The sequence below is a fragment of the Lemur catta genome, chromosome 15 (assembly GCF_020740605.2).
Source record: "Lemur catta isolate mLemCat1 chromosome 15, mLemCat1.pri, whole genome shotgun sequence".
In the NCBI taxonomy this organism is placed as follows: Eukaryota; Metazoa; Chordata; class Mammalia; order Primates; family Lemuridae; genus Lemur; species Lemur catta.
Genome location: NC_059142.1, coordinates 18,613,060 through 18,637,929, shown reverse-complemented (window position 1 = coordinate 18,637,929; position 24,870 = coordinate 18,613,060). Strand labels below are relative to the sequence as shown.

At 33.4% G+C, this 24,870-nt stretch overlaps 1 protein-coding gene across 1 annotated transcript in view; it reads left to right on the top strand.

Annotated features, from left to right (window-relative positions):
* TAOK1 (TAO kinase 1) overlaps window positions 1-24,870 on the top strand; it is a 130,518-nt gene that overhangs the window by 79,222 nt on the left and 26,426 nt on the right. The window contains exons 8-15 of the mRNA XM_045525309.1: window positions 3,085-3,176; window positions 9,580-9,673; window positions 11,574-11,655; window positions 14,723-14,890; window positions 16,563-16,766; window positions 18,627-18,761; window positions 21,521-21,757; window positions 23,995-24,123. Of these exons, the coding sequence (XP_045381265.1) occupies window positions 3,085-3,176; window positions 9,580-9,673; window positions 11,574-11,655; window positions 14,723-14,890; window positions 16,563-16,766; window positions 18,627-18,761; window positions 21,521-21,757; window positions 23,995-24,123 (1,141 nt within the window). The remainder of the gene's footprint in view (window positions 1-3,084; window positions 3,177-9,579; window positions 9,674-11,573; window positions 11,656-14,722; window positions 14,891-16,562; window positions 16,767-18,626; window positions 18,762-21,520; window positions 21,758-23,994; window positions 24,124-24,870) is intronic.

The following is a 24,870-nucleotide window of genomic DNA, read 5'->3' as shown; positions in this document are numbered from 1 at the left end:
AATGCTATTCTGGACATTTTTACTTTAAGCATTATACTTAGTTTTAAATATAGATTTAGAGCGCTGCCCTTGCATCTCCTTATTTTTTCATTTTGTCCTGGCCACATTTGCTTTCCTCTTCCTATCTGCATTATATATTTGGTGTGAGAATGAAAAAGTTAATAAAATTCAAGTAGGGGAGGAGATACATATGCCTAGTGATAATTTGTATGTTTTCTTTAGATTATATTTACTGTATCACTTATCTTCAGACTAAGAGTACTTTAATAAGACTTGTAGCTAATTTGGGCCAACATATATAAAAGTAGACATAAGTGTGATGAAGCCTTACCAATCACCCAGCCCAACAACATTATCATATAGCCAATCCTGCCCTGTATACTTTCTTTCCTCCCCCTGCCCCCATTATTTTGAAGCAAATCCTAGGCATCTAGTTTCATCCTTAAATAATACAGTATATATCTGTCATCAAGTTTGAAGGGAATAATTTTTCAGATGTTTAACTTCCATTTGTATCCTTTTTATGTATACTGAGAGTGCTGGTGCCTTAGGTCCACTACATCTTCTTTCCCACCTGCCTTTAAAATCTCCCTTTTCCTGTTTTAAAAGAAAGTCTTCTCTCTCATCCTCAATATTACAATCATGCATTGTTCTTAGATGTAAAAACCTCAGAGAGGTTTTTACATGTAAATGTCTCAGAGAGACATTTTGAGAATGTATAACATTTATGACAAATATTGAAGGTTCAGGGCACAAACGCGTGACAAGGCCGTGTGCCTTTCCAGTCATCTCCCTTTTCTTCCTTTTACTCCTCACTTTTTCTCTCTCCCCTGATAGCCCCCCTCCCTGTCTCTTTTTATTTTTCTAGTGTAGAATTCAGAACTGAGATGGTTGTCATAGAACATGTTAACATGTTTGTTTACACTGAAAAATGAAGTCCAACATTTTTCTGACAGAAAATGGTTCTGATTTGTCTGATTGATATGACCATGAAGACTGGCTTTGCTAGTTAGGTTATATGGCAGTGATTTTAATAAATTGAATGAACTAATTCTGCATCTCCAAGTTTTAAATATTTTTTTGCCATTTATTTTTATTTTTTTATTGATACATAATTGTACATATTTGTGGATTACATGTTACATCTTGAAACAAGCACACAACATACAATGATCAAATCAGGGTAACTGGGACAAGATTCAGCTGAAACATTCATCATTGCTTTATGTTGGGAGCATTTGAAAACTTCTGGCTATTCTGAAATACAGTAAACTATCATCAGCTATAGTTGCCCCATTGTACCACTGAACATCAGAACTTTTTCCTTCTATTAAACAGAATTACCCCTTCACCAAGATGTCTTCATTACCCCATCCCACCACCCTGACCAATCTCTAGTAGCCACCATTCAGTTTTAAATATTTTTCAAGTATGTATACAATACAGTATATACACACACACACACACACACACACACACACACACTATACATTATATCTCTTACAACTATTTTTTTTTTTTTTTTGAAACAGGGTCTTGCTCTGTTACCTAAGCTGGGTGCAATGGCTCAATCATAGCTCACTGTAACTTTGAACTCCAGGGCTCAAGTGATCCTTTCATCTCAGCCTCCAGTGTAGCTGTTACTATAGGTGTGCTCCATCATGCCTGGTTGATTTTTTTTTTTTAACTAATTTTTTTAGAGATGGGGTCTTGCTATTTTACGCAGGCTGATCTTGAACTCTTGGCCTCAAGCAATCCTCCTACCTCTGCCTACCAAAGTGCTGGGATTGCAGGCATGAGCCATTGCACCCAGCCTTTTGCAACTACTAAATTTATAAAATGTAGATATCAACCCAAAGGTGTGCAAAGGATATATAGTTTTTATAAATTCTGGGAGGTAAATGAATTTAAAAAGTTAAAGACCACTGCACTAGATGACCAAAAATGTTTTGTGTAAAACACTGGTCTACATAAGTTCCCTTCCCTTTTATAAAAAAGGGTTCTCTGAGCCAATAATACTTGTTAATGATTCTCCTCCTTAGAAATTGGTGATGAATATTAGCTATTATAAAAGCCATGGAAAGTCTTGCAATGAAAAACACAAAAAGTACTTCTTTAACTTTGCTTAACTTAGTAATTTCCCAAACCTACTTCAACATCTTAAAGAATACTTGTGAAACACCGTTATTGACAATTGAAGGCTTACTTTTATTAATACTTTATTACATATTTGTATAATATATGGTATATTTGGAACATAAGAACTGGATACATATCCATGTCTTTGTGTATATATATATATATATATACATATGTGCGTGCATGCACACAACCACACACACTGAGAGTACCTGCTTCTTAATGAAACAGTCAGCAACTATTGTCTGTGCTTAACACCAAATACAAATAAAGTGCAAGATTAGACTCCAGTTGAAGATATGAATTAGTGTTTCATTTTATAACTAAGATACCCATAAAATTGGTAATCGTGTGATTGAGTTGTAAGCTGCTTTTATCATGGAACACCTTTTGTTTTTAAAAGAAAGGTACACACAAACTATGGTTATTCAGTCTTGGTTATTGTAGCAGATATTTTCTCAAATGAAATGAGCCTGTCACTTCAAGAAAAACAGCTTCCTCATTTGTATAGTGGTGAGAGAAAAAAAAAGAAAACAACTGACAGTATTTGTTGCTAATGATAAAATTCAGTCTTTTCAAATAAAAATTAGACTTTTATAGTGAGATCCTGAGACCAAAATATTTGAGAACCACTGGCCTAAATGACATATAATAGCAGAATCTGCAAACTTGAACAGATGCAAAATACAGTCCTGCTTTGGAGGTCTCTTTCTTTTGGGATGCTATTACATGGTCATGACAAATGGTGAGAATGAATCTAAATATATGCATTGCTAAATATTTACCTCATAACCTATAATGCACTTATTTGTCATTATAAAAATTCTTATGTCCAGATATATTGGCTGGAATTCAAATCAGTGTTCTCTGTGTAGATGGTCATTACAATCTCAAAGAATAGTATACTTTTTAAACTTTAATTTAAATAAATGTTTTATGTTTTAGGATGGCCCCAGAAGTAATTTTAGCCATGGATGAAGGACAGTATGATGGCAAGGTAGACGTATGGTCTCTTGGAATAACATGTATTGAACTAGGTAAGCATTGTTCTTCATTATTGTGGATTAAATTTTGATCAGTGTTTTACCTCCATTTCTACACCAAATTATAGATTTTTATCTTATATCTCAATTCCTAAGGGGAGCAATAAATCTATTGAAGTTTTTACTTTGGTTATCTGGTAATTTAGATTAGGTATATTTGCCCTGTTAAATTAGGTCTAAAATAATTTTCTACTGTGGTTTTAATTAAATTTGAGGTATCTATGTCTAACGTTAATGACTACTTGTTAAACACCTAGAATATGTCTATGATTACCAGATTTACCATCTATAGAAGGTCTCTAAAGCACTCACCAATTATTTAACCTCTACCTAGGGTAATTATCACTTTGTGTTAGTTAGAAAATTAGGTATCAGACTGCATAACATATTATAACAATTTGATTTTATTTTGAAGACAGTAAGGCAGACTTTATTCAAGGGGGGACCATGGTGATAGGTATAGGGACCATTGCAGTGGGATCTTGTAGTGAGGGAGAAAGATTGGACTCAGCTTGCCATAGCTGTTTGATTTTATGTCCACATTTTTTTCCATTGCTAGTAAGTGGAACTATGCTAAAAGTATTGGAATGTTAACTTATTAACATTCACACTGTGAGCCAGGTGAACTGTCACTGTAATTGAAGATGATGGCCATCTTCTTGCTCTGGATTCCCCAGGTTTCCCCACACCAGCCTAATTGTCTTTCGTTTTTTGCTTCTTATAAGAATCTTCCATTAAACTTGATTTAAAAGTGAGAAATATTGGGAGTATTTAATTGAATCATTCTAAAAGGAGTGATCAGGGACTGAAAATAACACATTAAAACTAAAATCCATTTGTAACTTTGATTAATCATTATCCATCTGGGTTTGAGTAGTTTTCTAAAACAAATAGGAAAATTGAGGTAAAATAAAGGTAAAAGCTTGTTTATTGTTATACAGTAGATAAATGTTATAATTTCTGTTACTGGCAGACTTATTCTATCTTGCAGTCAAATTTTTTCCCCAAAATAATGTAATCTTTAAATATTTTAGCTTTTGTTGAAATTCCTGCATTGACCATTCCCTTCAAGTTCTATATCATCCTGTTTGTTTTATAGTTTGGCAGCATCTGCAGACAGAGATTTGGAGATTATCAGAATGTCGTTCTCTTGTTATCTCTTGATCTTAATTTGCAGTTTGCAAAATATTTCTTCCGTTTGAAAGTGCCTTTAAGTGTCCTAAACTCTGCCCATCTATAGATCCTAATTAATTTCTTAAGCAGTCTGAATATAAATGTAGAGAACATGGTTAATATACTCTTTGCCCATGGGGTGCTTTTACATATTTATGCTGGCTAATGCATACATATGCCCCTTGGTGATAGGGAAATTGCGTTAATGGACCTGTTAGGTTTCATTGATACATTTTAAGATTTATTTGATTAGAAAGTGTTTGTTGCCTAGTTGCACTGTTTACAATGAAATCTGTTTAAACTTTGCAATTTCTGTGAAATGGCTTCTTATTTTTCTGGGCTATCTAGTTCCTTTTTATTCTAGTTCATAAAATAGAGTTCTTTCATAATGGGAGGTTTTTGAAGCTTTTGGGGCTTTTTGTTTTGTTTTGTTTTGTTTGGTTTGGTTTGGTTTGGTTTTTTGAGACAAGGTCTTGCTTTGTTGCCCAGGCTATAGTGCAGTGGCCTAGTCATAGCTCACTGAAGCCTCTAACTCCTGGGTTCAAGCAGTCCTCCTGAATAGCTGGAATTACAGTCATTCACCACCACACCTGGCTAATCTTTTAAACTTTTTGTAGAGACAGGGTCTCACTATGTCTCCCAGGCTGGTCTCAAACTCTTGGCCTCAAGTGATCCTCCTGCCTCAGCCTCTTAAAGTGTTGGGTTTATAAGTGTGAGCCACAGTGCCCACCAGGAGTTTTTATACTTATTATAAAGCAACTTGAGGAGATATGACCACCTTTAGATAATTTTACATGGGTGAAACATTTAAAAAAATTTCTTAGAGTTAATAACTTAAAAAAAATGTACTTGCAAATGTTTTAAATTGAATAAAGTGCTAAGTCAGGAACTGTATTTTAAGCATGATTATGGTTCCAGGGGAAAGATAAAGAGTAGCACAAGCTAATAAAGCTTTTTATAATAAAAGAAATGTATATCTGTATGGCTTTTCAGCACTTGAAATGTGGCTAGTGCAACTCAGGAACTGAAATTTTAATTTTATTTTATTTAAATAAGTTTGCATTTAAATAGTCACATGTCTAGTGGCTATCCTATTAGATAACATGTCTAGAAGCATGGTTTTTGATGTAAGTTAGGTTCAGTTTTGGGACATTTATATACTATAATATGCTTTTCTACTTTTGAATAGTTAAGGATAATAAAGCAAACTATTTCCTTGTAGGTAAGAGAAGAAATAAATCAATTATACTATTCTTGGTTTTGGTAATATTTCTGAATAAATATGACTCTTTCATACTTTGGTATCACAAAGGTTGAAATTATTTGATATATCTTATGACCAAGAAATCTTATAGTACAGGATTTTTCATGGGTGGGTTTTTATGTTTGTTTACAGTTAATTTGAAAAAAATCCTTAGTTTGATGTTTTCCAAGCTGTATGCACTGTTGTACAATTGTCTTTATAAAAATACAATTTACCTTTTTTATCATATGAACATATGTTAAGGGCATAAAATTACAGAAATACAAAAAGGAGTGAAAAGAAAATAAATTATCCATAGTTCTGCTCTCTAAATGTAACCATTATTAAAATTTCAGGTAAATTCTCTTTCAATTTTTTGTTTTAACAAGTTTCTTCATGGTGCTGCTTTAATTAACTCTTTTTAATATAGGACCAACCTAATTCTATACTTTTTTTTCTTTCAATTTTATTATTACTAATGTTGCTATTTACTAGCTGGGTAATTTTGAGTACCTTAATCTACCTCATAGAGTTTTCGTGAGATTTAATTGATATATTAATATATAAACTGCTTAGAAGATACCTTGGCACATAGTAAGCATTGATAAATGTTACTTATCATTTTTATCCCATTTGTGTATGATATAGTCTCAGATACGTAGATTCTGTCTTTCTTACATCCTAAAGTTAAGGGATGATGTAAATAAACGTAATTTATAAAGGATATTTATTCTTCAAATAAAAATAACACCCCATTTCAAGGGGAAAAAAGGGACAAAAAAACTTTGTCCCTGGCCAGGCATGGTTGCTCATGCCTGTAATCCAGCACTTAGGGAGGCTGTTGTGGGAGGATCACTTGAGACCAGGAGCTCAAGACCAGCCTGGGCAACATAGCTGGTCTCTCTTTTGGTCATGGCCCTATTATTCTTTGGTTACTTTCTTGCTTTCTGGTACACTGAGATGTCCTCAGCTCATCTTATACTTTACCTACCCCAGACACTGGATCAACCATTTCTCCAAATAGCCATAATTATTGTCATTGCTCCCAGACCTTTTCAATGAACAAAGTTAAGGAATACATACATGTATGTAAGTATACACAGATATACATTAAATGTCTATGTTTATTGAAAACAGTAAGTTCACTACAATATCTCAAAATCCAATCCAACCCTGTAGCTTTTCTTCTAGCTTTCTCCCTTTCTGTATTTGTAAAACCCATCTCTGACAATGAGAAATGCTGTTCTCATTATCCTTGATGTATCTTCTTTTTTTTTTTTTTTTTGGAGGCAGAGTCTGACTCTGTTGCCTGGGCTATAGTGCTGTGGCATCAGCCTAGCTCACAGCAACCTCAAACTCCTGGGCTCAAGTGATCCTCCTGCTTTAGCCTCCTGAGTAGGTAGGACTACAGGAGTGCATCACCACGTCTGGCTAATTTTTTCTTTTCTTTTCTTTTTTTTTCCAGTAGAGACAGGGTCTCATTCTTGCTCAGGCTGGTCTCAAACTCCTGACCTCAAGCAATTCTCCTGCCTTGGCCTTCCCCGGGTGCTAGGATTACAGGCGTGAGCCACTGCGTCCAGCCCAATGTATTTTCTTATTTGATAAATTCCTCCTGTATGTAACCAATTTCCTATCTTGGTGACCACCCTTTCCCCTGAACAGATGTCCTCCTTTAGTTGTTCAAATTTTGAATCCCCATTCTATTTTACTCTTCAGTGTGAATGCCCTCTTCATCACTCAGTTTTTTAAATGATACCATCAGTATATTAAACCAGAATATACCTTTTTGATATGAGATAATTTTGAACACCAAAATAAATAACAAGAATCCTAGCACTCTGGGAGGCCTAGATGAGGCGATTACTTGAGGCCAGGAGTTTGAGACCAGCCTGAGCTAGAGCAAGACCCCATCTTTATTAAAAACAGAAAAACTAGCTGGGCGTGGTGGCATGGGCCTATAGTCCCAGTTACTCAGGAGGCTGAGGCAGATTATTTACTTGAGCCCAGGAGTTTGAGGTTGCAGTGAGTTATGATGATGCCACTGCACTCTAACCCAGGTGACAGAGTGAGACTCTGTTTCAAAAATAAATAAATAGATAAATGATAGATTATAATTTATTAATATAAATCTATGAATCCATATAATAAATAGATAAAAGAATAAAATGTAAATTTTATGAGAAATAGGATATTTATGTGGATTCAAAGTACCTTCTCATAAAATGCCTATTAATTACAAAGGAGAAAAGAGAAACTTTACCATGAAGAAGCTGGCAGACATGGACCTTAAGTGATCATAGTGATTGTCAGTAACAGGACCACTCAAAATCATGTGCCACCTTATAGGATACAGTGAGCAAAATATAGCATTACTTCTGTGATATTCCTGCCAAAAGTGTATAGCCCAAATCTAGTAATAGAAAATATCAGAGAAACCCAAATCGAAGGACATTCAGGAGTCCTGCATATCTCAGTATCTGTGGGGGGTTGGTTCCAGGACCCCTGTAGATACCCACATCTGTAGATGCTCAAATCCCTTATATAAAATGGCATAGCATTTGTGTATAACCTATGTATATCCTCCCATATACTTTAAATCATCTCTAGGTTACTTATAATACCTAATAAAATTTAAATGCTATGTAAATAGTTGTTATACTGTATTGTTTTCAAATTTATATATATATATTTTTTACCAAATATTTTCAATCCTCAGCTAAAATATTTCAATTGGTTGGTTTCAATCTGTGGATGCAGAATCCGCAGATGTGGAGGGCCAGCTATACTTCAGAATTGTCAAGGTCATGATTTCAATTTTCATCTTAAGAAACTAGGAAAAGGAGCAAATTGGACCCAAAATAAGCAGTAGAAAGGGGATAATAACAATCAAAGCAGAAATCATTTGAATAGGAAACTGAAAAACAGCAGAGAAAATCAATGAAGCCAAAAACTAGTACTTTGAGAAGATCAAAAAAATCGATAAACCTGTAGCAAGATTGATCAGGAAAAAATAGAGAAGACAAATTTCAAATATCAGAAATAAGAGGTGATAATCACCCAGATTTTATAGATATTAAAAGGATAATGGGAAAATATGAACAGTTTTTTGTCAAGTTTGACAACTAGGATGAAGTGAACAAATTCCTTGAAGGATGCAAATGATCAAAGCTCACTTTTGCTACATAGGACATTATTGGAACATTTGAATGAAACTGGAATGGGGGTTGAAGATTAGATAATTTATGTATCAGTGTTAAATTGCTCAATTTAATGGATGTATTATGGTTCTTTAGGAAAATGTTCTTATGGGAAGTATACACTCAAGTATTTAGGAATGGTGGGGCATCAGATTAGCAATTTATTCTCAGTTGACTCACTTGAAAAAGATCTTTGAACTCTACTTGCTTTTTATGGGGTAAGTTTAAGACAGTTTCAAAATAAATTTTTTTTTTTTTTTTTTTTTTTTTTTTTTTTTTTTTTTTTTTTTTTTTTTTTTTTTTTTTGAGGCAGAGTCTTGTTCTGTTGCCCGGGCTAGAGTGAGTGCTGTGGCGTCAGCCTAGCTCACAGCAACCTCAAACTCCTGGGCTTATGCGATCCTACTGCCTCAGCCTCCCGAGTAGCTGGGACTATAGGCATGCGCCACCATGCCCGGCCAATTTTTTCTATATATAGTTTTAGTTGTCCAGATAATTTCTTTCTATTTTTAGTAGAGACGGGGTCTCACTCTTGCTCAGGCTGGTCTCAAATTCCTGACCTCGAGCGATCCACCCGCCTCGGCCTCCCAGAGTGCTAGGATTACAGGCGTGAGCCACTGCGCCCAGCCCAAAATAAAAAATATTTTTAAAAAATTTTATAAAATATATTTAATGTAAAACTTGATGCAGGTAAAAAAATAAAAATTAAAAAAAAATGGTACAGTATACTTGAATACCCCTATATAACAGACACATATTTTAACAGGAAATTTCCTTTCTTTTATAGCGGAAAGGAAGCCTCCTTTATTTAATATGAATGCAATGAGTGCCTTATATCACATAGCCCAAAATGAATCCCCTACACTACAGTCTAATGAATGGTGAGTATTACTAAAAGATATATTGCTCAGCATTGTATAAATGAAATGCTTTTTCATAATCTGTTATCAAAATGATTTAATTTCAGTTAGGTAAAATGTATTACTTGAAGAGATATTATTAAAATAGGTTTATTTTGCCTTTTAAAATATTTATCCTTTATCATGTCTCTGCTTCATAGCATGTATACGACTCAGTTCAGAAAAAAAGAATAGATGATGTCACGTAGATGCAGAAAGTATTTATTTTTACAATTTATATTTTACTTTTCCTTTAAATTTAGGAAAACATTAATCCTAATTATCTAATAAATAATATTTTTAAGCATTGATATTTTATAGCAAAAATATACAGATTGTCACAACCTGTAATATTTGATTGGGGAATGGTTTATAATTTATGTGGTATCAAGTATAGGTAAAATAATTTGACTTTACTGAAATTACCAGGTATTTTAAAACTTTGGGATCATATGATATTGTATTTGTTATTCAGATTTCTCTGATGTTTCTTCTATTTCTTGATTTGATAAAATTAAGTCTATTCATGTAAAGAAGTTGTGGAGAACAGATTGACAATTTTAGAAAACTAGGATTCTTATCACTGATAAAAAATTATAGTAGAAAATTAATTGGGTAGACCTAGCATTTGAAAAATTGTAGGGAATATCCAGCATATTTAATAAATATTTTTAAATTTATAGAGATGTAAATTAGAGGTGCTTAATTTTTTAAAAGATTACATAATTAAGGCACATTCATTCATAAGTTTTTGTTACATATGTATAGATATATGGAAAGAATCTTTTGGCATAGAATTTGGTATTATGGTATGTTTTAGTCTGTTTTGTGCTACTGTAACAGAATACCCGGGACTGAGTAATTTATAAAGAACAGAAATGTATTTCTCATAGTTATGGAGACCGAGAAGTCGAAGAGCAAGGCGCCAGCAGGATAGGGCCTGGTTTCTCTGCTTCCAAGATGGTGTTTTGAACTGCATCCTTTGGAGGGGAGGAGCATTGTGTCCCCACATAGCAGAAGAACAAGAGAGAGTGAACTCACTCCCACAAGCCCTTTTTATTCCATTTACTCCACAAGCCCTCCATTATTCCATTCATTAGGGCAGAGCCTAATATTGTTACATTGATGATTAAGTTTCAACATGAGTTTTGGAGAAGACAAAAACATATAAACCATAGTATAATACGTAAAAATAATATATTGAGCACAGACTGTGTTATACACTGTGTTTGAGACTGGGGTTTTATAGAAGAATTCTTGCCTATAAGGAACTTAAAATCTTATTTGAATATTAGAAGCAAACATCGATGGGGTAATTATTATTACTGTCTTACTTACTGAACTCTTGTCAATAACACTATATAACATATTATGGACTTCTAATGTTTTAAAAAATAACTGGTTTTCTAGGTTTAATGGAAGTCTTACCTGTTTTCTCAAATACTCAGGTATAAAGATGCTCTCTCCAGAACAGATAAAGTGATGTTCTGAAATATGCATAGCAGATGATCCAAAGGGCAAAATAAGAAAGAGAGATGACTTAGAGAAAAGGAAAAGAAAAAAAAAATGTTATCTTGGATTTAAATGCTAAAAAAAAAAGTAGATAGACTTTTCCCATTTTGCCTCAATATATTAATAGAATGAGTTGTGATATTTAAATATGTGGGAGCAGAAATTTTAAATAATCTGTGCAAATTTATCTTTGGAAAACAGTAAAGAGTGATTAGTTTTGGATAGCTTTTCATACACTCTTATAAAAGTATAGTCTGTTTTTTTTAATCATTCCCTTTCCATTCCCCATCCCACCAATAGGCACATGATTTGTGGATGCGTTTTTAAAAGAAATAGCAATGTGTTCACTTGATACTTTCCTTTACAATAGGTCTGATTATTTTCGCAACTTTGTAGATTCTTGTCTCCAGAAAATCCCTCAAGATCGTCCTACATCAGAGGAACTTTTAAAGGTCAGTTCTTTTAAGCTATAAATCTGTTTTTATCCCTAGGAAGTGATTTTAGAGAATGTGTTTTATTATTCTTTGATTCGGAATCAGGATTAAGTATATTCTACTAGTTTTTACCAAAATACTGATTTTTTTTATACTATTATCTCTGGAAACTTCTTAGATACTAAGTTTTAAAATTTGGTTTTTAAAAATTGATTAGCTGCTTTTACCATGTCTAAATAGAATATGTAGTTAAATATTCAAAATATCACCAAATGGCTAAATGTTTATATGTGCAAGAATATATTCATAAGTTAAAATTTTAAATTTTAATTCATGTGGAACGATGTCTTATTTCAAAATTGGTAAAACAGATTAATTTTGGATTTAATTTTTATCTATCATACTTTATAATATTGGTCTGTTTAATATTAACATAATATGAAAGAAAGATAAATGACCTGTGATATATTTAAACTGTTAAAGTGAATATAATATTTTTATTTTCTTTTTGGGGAATATGTTTTTATAACTTGGCAATGAAAATATTTTAAAGTTCATGTAAGTTCCATTTGGTTTTCAGGCTTGGTTGCCTGATTTAAATATATGATTTGGTATATCATTTCTGGTCACAAAAAATTACTGTTTCATTTGGGGGTTGACCGTCTTAGTATTAATTGTAATGTTGAATTTAACATATTCTTAAAATATCTAGATTAGACAATAATAAGTAGGATTTGACCTCTCTTGGACCCTAAGGAATCTTTTTGATCTTTTACTACAAGATTTAAGTAGACTGTGTTTATACACTAATGTTTTAGAATTTTAAAGAAGTTCAGTTTATTTTCATTGACACACATCAGTTAAAATAAAACTACAAAGAAATTGAAAGGATCATATATATATATTTTATTATTATTTGCAGCCACAGTATGTAAAAGAGCAATATAAAGTTTCAGTAATGCTTAGAAAATTTCAGGCAATAAGGTTACTCCTCATTTCTGAAATGAAAGCCTGAATAAATACATAGTCACAGTAGCAACAAAAGCTTTAATACAGCTAGGAATTATGTTAGTAAAAAATAAGCAAGATCTATATGTAAAAAACTTTATGAAACTTAGAAATATAAGGTTTTATGTTTTTGGATAAGAAGACTTAAAATTGTAAATAGTGATAGACACCAAGCTAAGGAAAAAGCAATTATGTGACTGGCTTCTTACACTTGCCTTATATAGGGAAAAAAAGCCGTTTCAACTCATATGGTGACAACCCAGCCCACTAGGTCAGATTGTTTGGTGATTAGATCCCAAGTCTGCATACAGTATTCGTTTGCCTGGTCAGTAGTTTGTATTGTCCCACATAGCCCTGTTTGAAATAAGAAGTATCTATCAAGAGCTTCTTGGCCGGGCATGGTGACTCATGTCTGTAATCTTAGCACTTTGGGAGGCCGAGGCAGGAGGATTGCTTGAGGTCAGGAGTTCGAGACCACCTTAAGCAACATAGCCAGACTCCTTCTCTACAAAAAATGGAAAATTTAGCCGGGTGTGGTGGCACACGCCTGTAGTCCCAGCTACTCGGGAGGCTAAGGCAGGAGGATCACTTAAGCCCTGGAGTTTGAGGTTGCAATGAGCTATGATCTTGCCACTGCCCTCATGCCTGAACAACAATGCACGACTCTGTCTCCTTTAAAAAAAAAAAAAAGAAAAGAAAAAAAGCTTCTTGTCTTTTGGTCTAATTATATTTCTATTGCAATTCATTGTAAAAAATTTAATAGAAAAAGTTTTTTAAATTTATGAAGCTATTTATCTCAGAATTAAAAATTAAAAATACCTGTCCAAAACTAGTGTGTAACAGTTAATTGGCAAAAACACTTGAGGAAGTATTCTGCAGGCTTTATGAGTTTAAACAATTCTTATGAGTGAAAGTTAGAATAAGATACTGTATAGATAGTTAGAACTCCTTGCATGGAAAAGAAATAAATTTGAGCTAACAAAGAAGGTAAAAGTATTCTGAGAATTCAGTGATATCTCATGGAACTCAAGAGAGGACAGAAGATGTCTTTATGAAATTTATATGCTAAGTATATAACTACAAAACAAATTCTATATATAGAAAATTTCTGAGAAGAAATATATCAAAATAGGCTGGACGCGTGGCTCACGCCAGTAATTCTACCACTCTGGGAGGCTGAGGCAGGAGGATTGCTTGAGCTCAGGAGTTCAAGACCAGCCTGAGCAAGAGTGAGACCCCATCTCTACTAAAAATAGAAAAATTAGCCAGGTGTTGTGGTGTGCGCCTGTAGTCCCAGCTACTCAGGAGGCTGAGGCAGGAGGATCTCTTGAGCCCAGAAGTTTGAGGTTGCTGTGAGCTATATGATAAGGCCATGACACTCTATGCAGGGGAACTGAGTGAAACTGTCTCAAAAAAAAAAAAAAAAGAAAGAGAGAAAAATATCAAAAGGTAATAGTAATTCTAATGGTGGAATTGTTTTTTCTGCTTTTCTGTATTTGATAAGGTTAAACTTTATTAATTACCAATAATAAAATTCAGTAATAATATAATGGCTTTTAATTCACTGTTAGTGTTTTATGAAGAATATTTTTTATGCAGCATATAAAGGAACCTATATATCTAGGTTCATGTTACATAATTCACCATCACTAAATATATTCTTGTTGAAATCTAATAATAACTCACATCTGAACATGACTTTTACATGAAATCATCAGTTCTTGGAATATATAAACCTATATTGACAACTCTGATTAGACTTTATTCTTAGTGTTTAGACTCTTCAGTTATTTCAACTCTAAATTTTCAGTTGGCAAACAAAAGTATTATTTTCAAAGTTTTTGTAAAAAGAATGGGGATAGTTACGTATGCACAGAGTATATGTATATAAAGTATAGTTTTGTAAATATAAGAATTCAGAAGTGTAATAGAATTAGATAGATTATATATATTATCTATAGATTATATGTATTATATGTATTATCTATTAGAATAATAACTCTAGGGTCTGAGAAAGGGATAAAGTTGCACTAATTGGGAAAAAAAACTTTCAACTTGACTTTTATCTTCTATCCAGCACATGTTTGTTCTTCGGGAGCGTCCCGAAACAGTGTTAATAGATCTCATTCAAAGGACAAAGGATGCAGTAAGAGAGCTGGACAATCTGCAGTATCGAAAGATGAAGAAACTCCTTTTCCAGGAGGCACACAACGGACCAGCAGTAGAAGCACAGGAAGAAGAAGAGGTAATACCTAAGAAATGACTCAGACATTGAGTCCTTTTTATTGGTTTCTTTCCTTATGCAACTTGCTCTGCCAAGAATTTACCTCCTATATCAATTGTTTCTAGGTTGTGTTTTTTTAACACTGGTTCTGTAAGATCCCAGTTAGGAAAAAAGGTCTTTCATTGTGTTAACTTGCATGCTCTAAACCTAAAACTTTCATGGTGAACATTGGCATAGTGAAGGTTCTGAGATGTCTTTTATTAAAGAAACCTGTTCAACTTTACTTAATCTAGTCCCTCTCAGATTTTTTGTCCACTGAACCCTTTTTTGACTGGTTGTCCAGTTCCATGGGATATGCCTTTGGATGTTCTTGAAATTACAGACTCTAAAAGCTGACACTTACTCAGAAGTTATTAGAAAGTTACTAGACATTCTATTGTGTCACCAAGGAAACTTGATTTCATTCCATCTACACTGTTCTAAAATACTCATTTTACAGATGAGGAAAGGAAGGCATGGAATAGTTAACTAACTCACTGTAGGTATGGGCACGTGGGTTCAAATTCATACCTCTTACACTCTTAAGGGCAATATATATAAAGTGTGTTATATGTGAAGCTATCTTTTTTACCTCTAAATATTTTAAGTTTTCTTCTTTGTCCCTGTCAGAATTTAAAATCTTTGAATCTTTTCTATTGGTTTCCAGTGAGAGACCACTTTGCATTCAAAAACCATGAGCAATAGTTACTTTTCTTTTCTTTTTGATAGCTCTAAATAAGTAATGAACTGTAAAATACAAGTCTTTTTAAACTTACAGTTTTTGTTTCTTGGGTTGGTTTGTTGTTTTATAGTTATTAATGATAGTAATTAGAACTAAAATATTAGAATTGTGACATACATTAAACGCTTTTAATAAAGTTATGAAATTAATAAAATTCTATGTAGTTAAATCTTTAGCAGCATCTCTTAGGGTACGGAAAGAAGAAAGTCACTGTATACATACACATGTGTCTGTACTTATTAATTTTCCATATCTTACAGAATTCTGGTATGGTAAAACTACTATAATGTTGGTTTCCAAATACCATGGCTGCCTGGTTACTTCAGGAAAACATTTTTGTGATTGTGATTGAATGTATATGTAATATGTAATTCTTAGTTTACACAAGAATAGATAGGAATTAATATTAAATTATTTGGCGGTAGAAAGATAATCTAGAGACTATATTTTTAGGAAGAAAGAAGAATCTACTTATAAAAGGCTTCAATAACCATTAACAACTATAAGGGGCTTTTACAGTATATTTTTAGAATGTGGTGTTTATATTAACTATGAGAATTATTGAGAAATGAGCAGCATCTATATATATATCCCTATGAGATATGTTGTAGAAATGGTTTTCAGAAAATGTCAGGCAATTTAGAAAAAACATCTACACTTTGGAAATTACCCAAAATTAATCAGCTGGCTTTTTTTAGACAATTGGTTGAGGGTTTTTTGTTATTTACTTGGTTGTTTTTGTTTTGTTCTATAAACTAACAGTTGATAAACTTCCTGGTCTTGGCATATAAAGGGAATTTCTCACAATAGACCTCTGACTTTCTAGTGACTGCGTGTCAGGTGGTGTGATAGGTGTTTTAATCAAGAATTCAAAAGAAATATAGATGTTTGAACCTAATGCTCTTTCCTTAGGAACAAGATCATGGTGTTGGCCGGACAGGAACAGTGAATAGTGTTGGAAGTAATCAGTCTATTCCCAGTATGTCCATCAGTGCCAGTAGCCAAAGCAGTAGTGTTAACAGTCTTCCAGATGCCTCAGATGACAAGAGTGAGCTAGACATGATGGAGGGAGATCACACAGTGATGTCTAACAGTTCTGTCATCCATTTAAAACCTGTGAGTATTTGGATTTCAGTGAAAAAATTTCAACTTTCTTAAATAATTTTCTTCATCTGATTAGTTTGAAGGAAAGAGGTTTTTTCTGAAGTTTCAAAAGTTTGGAATTTTTTTTTTTTCTTTTAAGAGACAGGGTCTTGCTCTGTCATGTAGGCTAAAGTGCAGTGGCGTGATCATAGCTCACTGTAACCTCCAGCTCCTGGGCTCAAGTGATCCTCCTGCATGAGCCACCTGAGTAGCTGGGACTATAGGTGTGCACCACCATGCCTGGCTAATTTTTTTGTAGAGACAGGGTCCAGGCTTATCTTGAATTTCTGGCTTCAAGTGATCCTCCCACCTCAGCCTCCCAAAGTGCTGGGATTATAGGTGTGAGGCACTGTGGCTGGCCTGGAATTTTTTTTTATGGGGTAGTCTTGTTCATTCCTAATCTGTTATCTCTATTTGAAAAACTTACATTTTAAGAATACAAAAAGAATGTGGAACTATTTTAAAATCTTAGAAGAAAAACATACAGAAATACTATGTACTATATTATTTGAAGTTACTTATGTAGAAAATAAAATATTAAAAAATAGGAAGGATACACATGAAGTTCATAATAATAGTTGCCTCTGGAGAGTGAAAGAGTTGGGATTGGTGATGATCATAAGTGACTTTTGTGTTATCCATGTTGATATAGTAAAAATTGAATGTAATTGTGGAAAATTATAAATTCTGAGTTTAGGAAATGTGGGTGTTTGTCACATTATTCTTTGTACTTTTCAATACAGAAATTTTAATTTTTCTCAAAAATATTGGAAAGCCAGGTAACTCCAATTAGCAATTAGTAGGAATGCTTTCTTTTTAACTTCATAGCTTACAGTATTATCTAAAAGTTAGTAGGCATAATGGCTAAAAGATGGAAACAACCAGTATATACATCCAATGGGATATTATTCAGCTATAAAAGTTCTAATATATACTGCAATATGGATGAATCTCAAAAACATGCTAAATGATAAAAGCTAGACACAAAAAGACAAATACTATATAATTAGACTTAAATGAAACATCTAAAATAGGTAAATTCATAGAGACAGGAAGTAGATTTAGATGTTACCAGGGTCTGGGTAGAGGGCAAAATAGGAAGCTATTGTTAATGGATACAGAGTTTCTGTTAACATTGAGAATATAACTAATGCTACTTAAAATGGTGAAAATGGCAAATTTTTTTGTTATATATATTTTACCTGCACACACAAAAGCTATTAAGAATGATTTGGTAAAGTAGTAGTATATTTCAGGGCAAAATCATGTTTAATGTTTATAATTCTTTGTATAGTAGAATAAATCATAGAAAAGACTATTTCCACAATTGGTTGGTACTTAACTGACTTTCTTTTCAGTTAATGAACTGAGGTATACAAACAAAGACAATAGTTCTTAAATTTTTGCCAGCTATTTTTTGATTACTTATTTTGGACAAGTGGCAGAAGTATTACAAAGATAGTTTAATGCTGTATTGCTTCTAAAACCCAAGAGTCTTTTAGTAATTAATTTTTTATTACTGTTATTTAAAATATTGGCTGCATGTGTCATCATCTTTGTTTTTAAGTTACATTAAAGCTTTTTAGTTTTGCACATAATAGATGGGATATAAATTTTAACCATGTGCATTTCCTTATCCTGAATCTGTGTAGTAGTTCATACACTGTGGAAATAATTTCTCCAAATTCTAATTAGATTGAAAATAAAATGTCAGCATTCCCATTTTTTGTTTTTGCTATTTAGAATTATGTGTATTTGAGATGTACTGGTTAAGTTTTCTTTAAACTTTAATTTCTTTTCACCTTATATGATATTGTCTCTTTCTTTGCCTAGGAGGAAGAAAATTACAGAGAAGAGGGAGATCCTAGAACACGAGCATCAGATCCACAATCTCCACCCCAAGTATCTCGTCACAAATCACACTATCGTAATCGAGAACACTTTGCTACTATACGAACGGCATCACTGGTATGTACTTCCCTTAATTAGAGAGAAAGATATATTTTATGTTGGAACTTGGTAGTATAGACTTAAGTGTAGCTATATCTTATTTTTTGTATTTGAGTTTTATTTTGCAAAACACTCATTCAATATTTAAGTGTCTATTATGAGATACTGTGCAGCTCACTCTGAGAAATGTTTAATAATGTATTCAAGCATGTACACAAATAACTAATATGTTAGACTGTATTAATGCTCAAGAGAGCTACAAGGTTCTAAACAGGAATTCAGATGACTTTTGATTAGGGGCATAAAGGAAGTATTTATGAAAGAAATAGTTTGAGCATTTAAGATTAGTAGGTTTTAGGCATGAGGAAGAGGAGAAATGATATTTCCACATAAGAAGAATTGACTGAGGAAATGAATTGTGTGAGGCCAACCAGAAAGAGGGGAATGTTTGAAAATGGCAGGTAATCCAATTTGGCATACTCTAAATGTCATTCTTATTTTCCAAATAACAATAAATATGGATTATTTGTCTATTACAAAGATGTTATAGTAGGGTAATTAAAGTCCTGATCATTCAGATAAGTAGGACCAAAGCATGATAAAAGAATACTAGGGATAAAATGGGGAAAAACAGGTATGAGAGTTATCCAACTTCTCAACTACTTAGGAGATTTAATAAGTCCCATGCTATGGCCCATGAATCTGCATGACACGTGGATTCAGGAATGTAGGCAACAGAGCGAGACCTAGCTCAAACAAACAAATAAATAAATCAGAGTGTTTGTAGATTTTTGTACAAATAAACATAGCAATATTATCCATTATAAGTGCTATATATTATAACTCAGTTTATCTTCTTCTGCCTTGGAGTCTTTTCATACAGTAAAATGCACAGATCTTAGGTATTCCATTTGGAGAGCTTTTTTACAGTTGTACACACCTGTATTAACTATCACCTGGAACAAGATATAGTCATTTCTCAGTATCCACAGGAGATTGGTTTCAGAACCCTCCACAGATACCAAAACTCGTAGATGCTCAAGTCCCTTATATGAAATGGTATAATACTTGCATATAACGTATGCACATCCTCCCATATACTTTATTTGTATTTCTTTCTTTCTTTTTTTTGAGATAGGGTCTTACTCTTTTGCCTGGGCTAGAGTACAGTGGTGTCATCATCGCTTGCTGCAACCTCAAACTCTTGGGCTCAAGCAGTCCTCCTGCCTTAGCCTCCCAGTAGCTGAGACTACAGACATGTGCTACCATACCTGGCTAATTTTTCTACTTTTTGTAGAGACAGGGTCTCACTATGTTGCTCAGGCCAGTCTTGAACTCCTGGCCTCAAGAGATCCTCCCGCCTTGGCCTCCCAAAGTGCTAGGTTTATAGGTGCGAGCCACCACACCTAGTCCTCCCATACACTTTAAATCATCTCTAGGTTGCTTATAATACCTAATGTAATATAAATGCTATATAAATACTTGTTATACTGTATTATTTAGGGAATAATGACAAGGAAAAAAAATCTGTACATGTTTAGCACAGACACAACAATTCCTTTTTATTTCCCCCTAATATTTTCTATCTGAGTTTGGTTAAATACATGGATGCAGAACCCATGGAGGGCCAACCAGAAAGTTCTCTTTATGTTCCTTTTTAGTCACTTCTTCGCTCCCATGACCATTATTTCTGTTTCTTTACCATAGTTAGTTTTGAATGTTCTTGGATTTCATATAAGTGGGATCACACAGAATGTCTGGCTTATTTTGCTCAGATTAATGTTTTTGACACTTATCCATGTCGTCGTGTTCATGAAAGTTCATTCTTTTTTGTTTTTTTTTTAGACAGAGTCTCACTCTTTTGCCCTGGCTAGAGTGCCGTGGTGTCAGCCTAGCTCACAGCAACCTCAAACTACTGGGCTCAAGCAATCCTCTTTCCTCAGCCTCCCAAGTAGCTGGGACTATAGGCGTGCGCCACCATGCCCAGCTAATTTTTTCTATATATTTTTAGTTGTCCAGCTAATTTCTTTCTATTTTTTAGTAGAGACGAGGTCTCACTCTTGCTCAGGCTGGTCTTGAACTCCTGACCTTGAGTGATTCTCCTGCCTTGGCCTCCCAGAGTGCTAGGATTACAGGCGTGAGCCACCACGCCCAGCCCAGAACTGTACACTTAAAAATGGTTAAGATGCTAAAACAAAAAAAAAAACCTTTGAACCCCTATATTACTCACTCCTTATACAAAAATTCATTTGAGAGGGATCATTTGACCTAATTTTTGTATATGGAGTGAGTAATATAGGGGGGGTCAAAGGTTTTTTTTTTGTTTTTTGCTTTTATTTTTTTTTTTTAATGTAGAGAACCAGTCTTTTAGCAGGATTTGTTAAAAACACTTCCCTCCAAATTAACTTTTTTGGTAGAAAACCAATTGAACGTGTGTCTGTTTCTAGTTTTTATTCTATTCCCTTATCTATTTAGCTTATCTCTACGCCAGTACCACACTGTATTGATTAATGTAGTACATGTCCTCCAACTGTTTGCTTTCTCAAGATTGTTATAGCTATTCTAGATCCTTTACATTTCCATATATATTTTAGAACCAGCCTGTCTATTTCTTTAAAAGACTTGTTGGGGAAATTTAATTGGAAATTGCTAACATTAGGATCTCTTACATTAATTGCCTTCTTAGTTAATAATATAGTAGACTTACCTAAAATGCTTTTTAGGGAAAAATGGTTTGTTTTATTTTCTTCTTTTCTCTCCATTGTTTGTTTTTCTAGGTTACAAGGCAAATGCAAGAACATGAGCAGGACTCTGAGCTTAGAGAACAAATGTCTGGCTATAAGCGAATGAGGCGACAACATCAAAAGCAACTGATGACTCTGGAAAATAAGCTAAAGGCTGAGATGGATGAACACCGCCTCAGATTAGACAAAGATCTTGAAACTCAACGTAACAATTTTGCTGCAGAAATGGAGAAACTTATCAAGAAACATCAGGCTGCTATGGAAAAAGAGGTGCCTGGTTCATTATTATTAATTTGCTTATTTTAGCTTGTGACCATTTCACAATTAACTAAAATGGCATTTTTTTTGTTAGTGTATCTGTTCCTAGGAACAAGGCAAACTGATTGGGGGAAAAGGAAAAACTTTTATTTAACTTATATAAGGCTTTCTATAAATTAATGACAGCTCAATCACAAAAAAAGATGGCACCTGTGGGTTTTTTCTCTCACTAATTTTGTGTTATGTGCATGTCATTTAAAACAAACCAGTCTTAAAACTAATTATTCACCAGAGTAGTTCACTTTATAGTTTTTGTGATAGCCAACAAAATTTATTTATATATATTTATTTATTTATTTAGAGACAGAGTCTCGCTCTGTTGCCTCAGCTAGAGTGCCGTGGCATCAGCCTAGCTCACAGCAACCACAAACGCCTGGGCTCAAGCGATCCTCCTGCCTCAGCCTCCCGAGTATCTGGGACTACAGGCATGCACCATCATGCCCGGCTAATTTTTCTATATATATTTTTAGTAGAGATGGGGGTCTCCCTCTTGCTCAGGCTGGTCTCAAACTCCTGACCTCAAGCGATCCTCTCGCCTCGGCCTCCCAAAGTGCTAGGATTACAGGCATGAGCCACCACACCGGGCCCAACAAAATTTTGAGTAGGAAAAATTGTGTGTTTTAAAACCAAGTACTTCGTCTTGGAACTAATAGAGACATGAGATCATTTCCTGATACTTGGTAGTTTTATAGCATCGCAGTAGGTACGTTATTCAAATATTCTAGGCTTTTGAATCCTGGTTATCTGAGGAGTTTGATAAATCTTCTATCAATAGGTGATTTAGATCTCAACAAGTCATTCATGATTCCCTTCTCTGTATATTTTTTGGGAACCTTCCTTAAATTTATAGGAGCATTTTTATATCAGAGAATAATTGAAGATTATTATAATATATATGGAGACTATTGGAGATTATAGATTATGAATGATTCAGATTAAGTTTTAGCCCATTTGATTATGGACAAATAAGTATCATTGTTCTATTATATGATAAAAGGTATATTTTTTAGGATTCTTACTGCATGAAACCTTTTCTTCTAATATTTTTGGTGTCCTATCAGTTTCATTTTATTTTGACACTCATGTTTGTCAAGTGGAATGTAGGCTTCTTAATAAATTCACACGATATCATCAAAATATATCTAGCTAGTGTGCATTAAAGCATTATTTATCATAGCTACCCTTTCCTCTTCCCAAAAAAGAACTACTCTGACAGTAGGAGGGAATTTGGCAAAATAATTTATAGTGTAAATAATTATTTGATTTTGAATTAGTGTACAGATATTTAGAGTGCTGTTAGGCATTAGGTGGTATTTTTAATAGCTTGGGAAGAGGTAGATACCAACATATTTAGGAAAGCAATTCATGGAACAAGATATAAAATGTCATTATAAATTTGTTTTAAAAATATAAGCAGGGTGTGGTGCTCATACCTGTAATCCAAGCACTTTGGGAGGCCAAGGCAGGAGGGTCATTTGAGGCTAGGAGTTTGTGACCAGCCTAAGCAACATAGTAAGACCCTCTTTTTATAAAAACATAGAAAAATTAACTGGGTGTAGTGGTGTGCACCTGTAGTCCCAGCTACTCGAAAGGCTGAGGCAGGAGGATTGCTTGAGCCCAGAAGTTTGAGTGAGCTACAATGACACCACTGCAGTCTAACACAGGCAACAGAGTGAAACCTTATCTCAAAAATAAATAAATTAAAATTATTAAAATGTATATATATCCATAGAAAAAATTAGAAACAGTATGTACCAAAATGTTTATGTTAGTTATCTCTGGGTGGTAAAATTATGTAAGATTTTTCTCCTCAGATTTTTCTGTATTTCCTAAATGTTCTACAATGATTGCGCATATAATCAGAAATAAGAACAGTATTTGTTTGCTTTATTGAGGGGTTAGGGGGAGGGTATACTCCTGTTAAGTGAAATAAAAAGGTGAAAACATTTTTGACCCTGTTAAGAGATCAACATTTCAAAAATGAGTTCTACCTTAATGTTTCTATGAAGTTCAAATGTTGAGGATACTGAGTAACATTTGTTAATAATCTGTTTAGGTATTTTATTTTGATAATGTTTCTATTGATTTTTGTTCTACTAAAAAAAAGATATCTTTCATGATGTATATTAAACTGTTGCTTTGAATCTATCTACTTAACTAATTTGATTCACGCTTAAAATTTCATATAGGCTAAAGTGATGGCCAATGAGGAGAAAAAATTTCAGCAACATATTCAGGCCCAACAGAAGAAAGAACTAAATAGCTTTTTGGAGTCACAGAAAAGAGAATATAAACTTCGAAAAGAGCAGCTTAAAGAGGTACTTATTTCATAAAAATTTTCAAGCCAGTTATCTGCTTACTGATTATATCCAATGATGATCAGCTCATAGAACCATTAGGATAAAATTTTCTTTGCTTGTGGCCACTAACTTTATATCTGTATAAATGAAAACATTGATTACAATCAGTTAACCTTAACTGAGTCTTCTGGTTAAGTAGAATCTAAAGAGAATCATTTCCTGAAAATATAAATTATTTTATTTATAATAGCTTTCCTGTATGCATGTTAACTAACTGACTCATTAGGGGAAAAAATTAAAATACTTGAGCTGTATAAAAATCACACATTTCTTACTTTAAAAGTAAAGCATAACTTTTTACTTTTAACACAGAAGATTATAATTTGTGCTTGCCAATTTTAACATAGAATAAGGATAAGAGGTGTATTTGTTTATTATATTTTTTAAATAGGAGAACATGGTGATTATTTCTTTATGGCTACATGGTTTCATATTTATTTGTTGCTTTTTAAACTTTGTTAAAAAGCAGATTTAGTCTGCCTTTGAGAGTGCCTTAATTTTTCCAAGGTAGTTTCTGAAAGGGGATAGTTTATTCAGGATAGTAGCCAGGATAGAAAAATGGTAAGTCTTAATTTATCCCCCCTCTTATAGACTGATTGAAGTTTTTAGTCCATGTAATTAATTAGCTCACTGTGATAAATTGATTTTTATAAAGTAAGTATTAATCTTTTTGATATTAATACTTTTTATGTATCTAGGAATTTG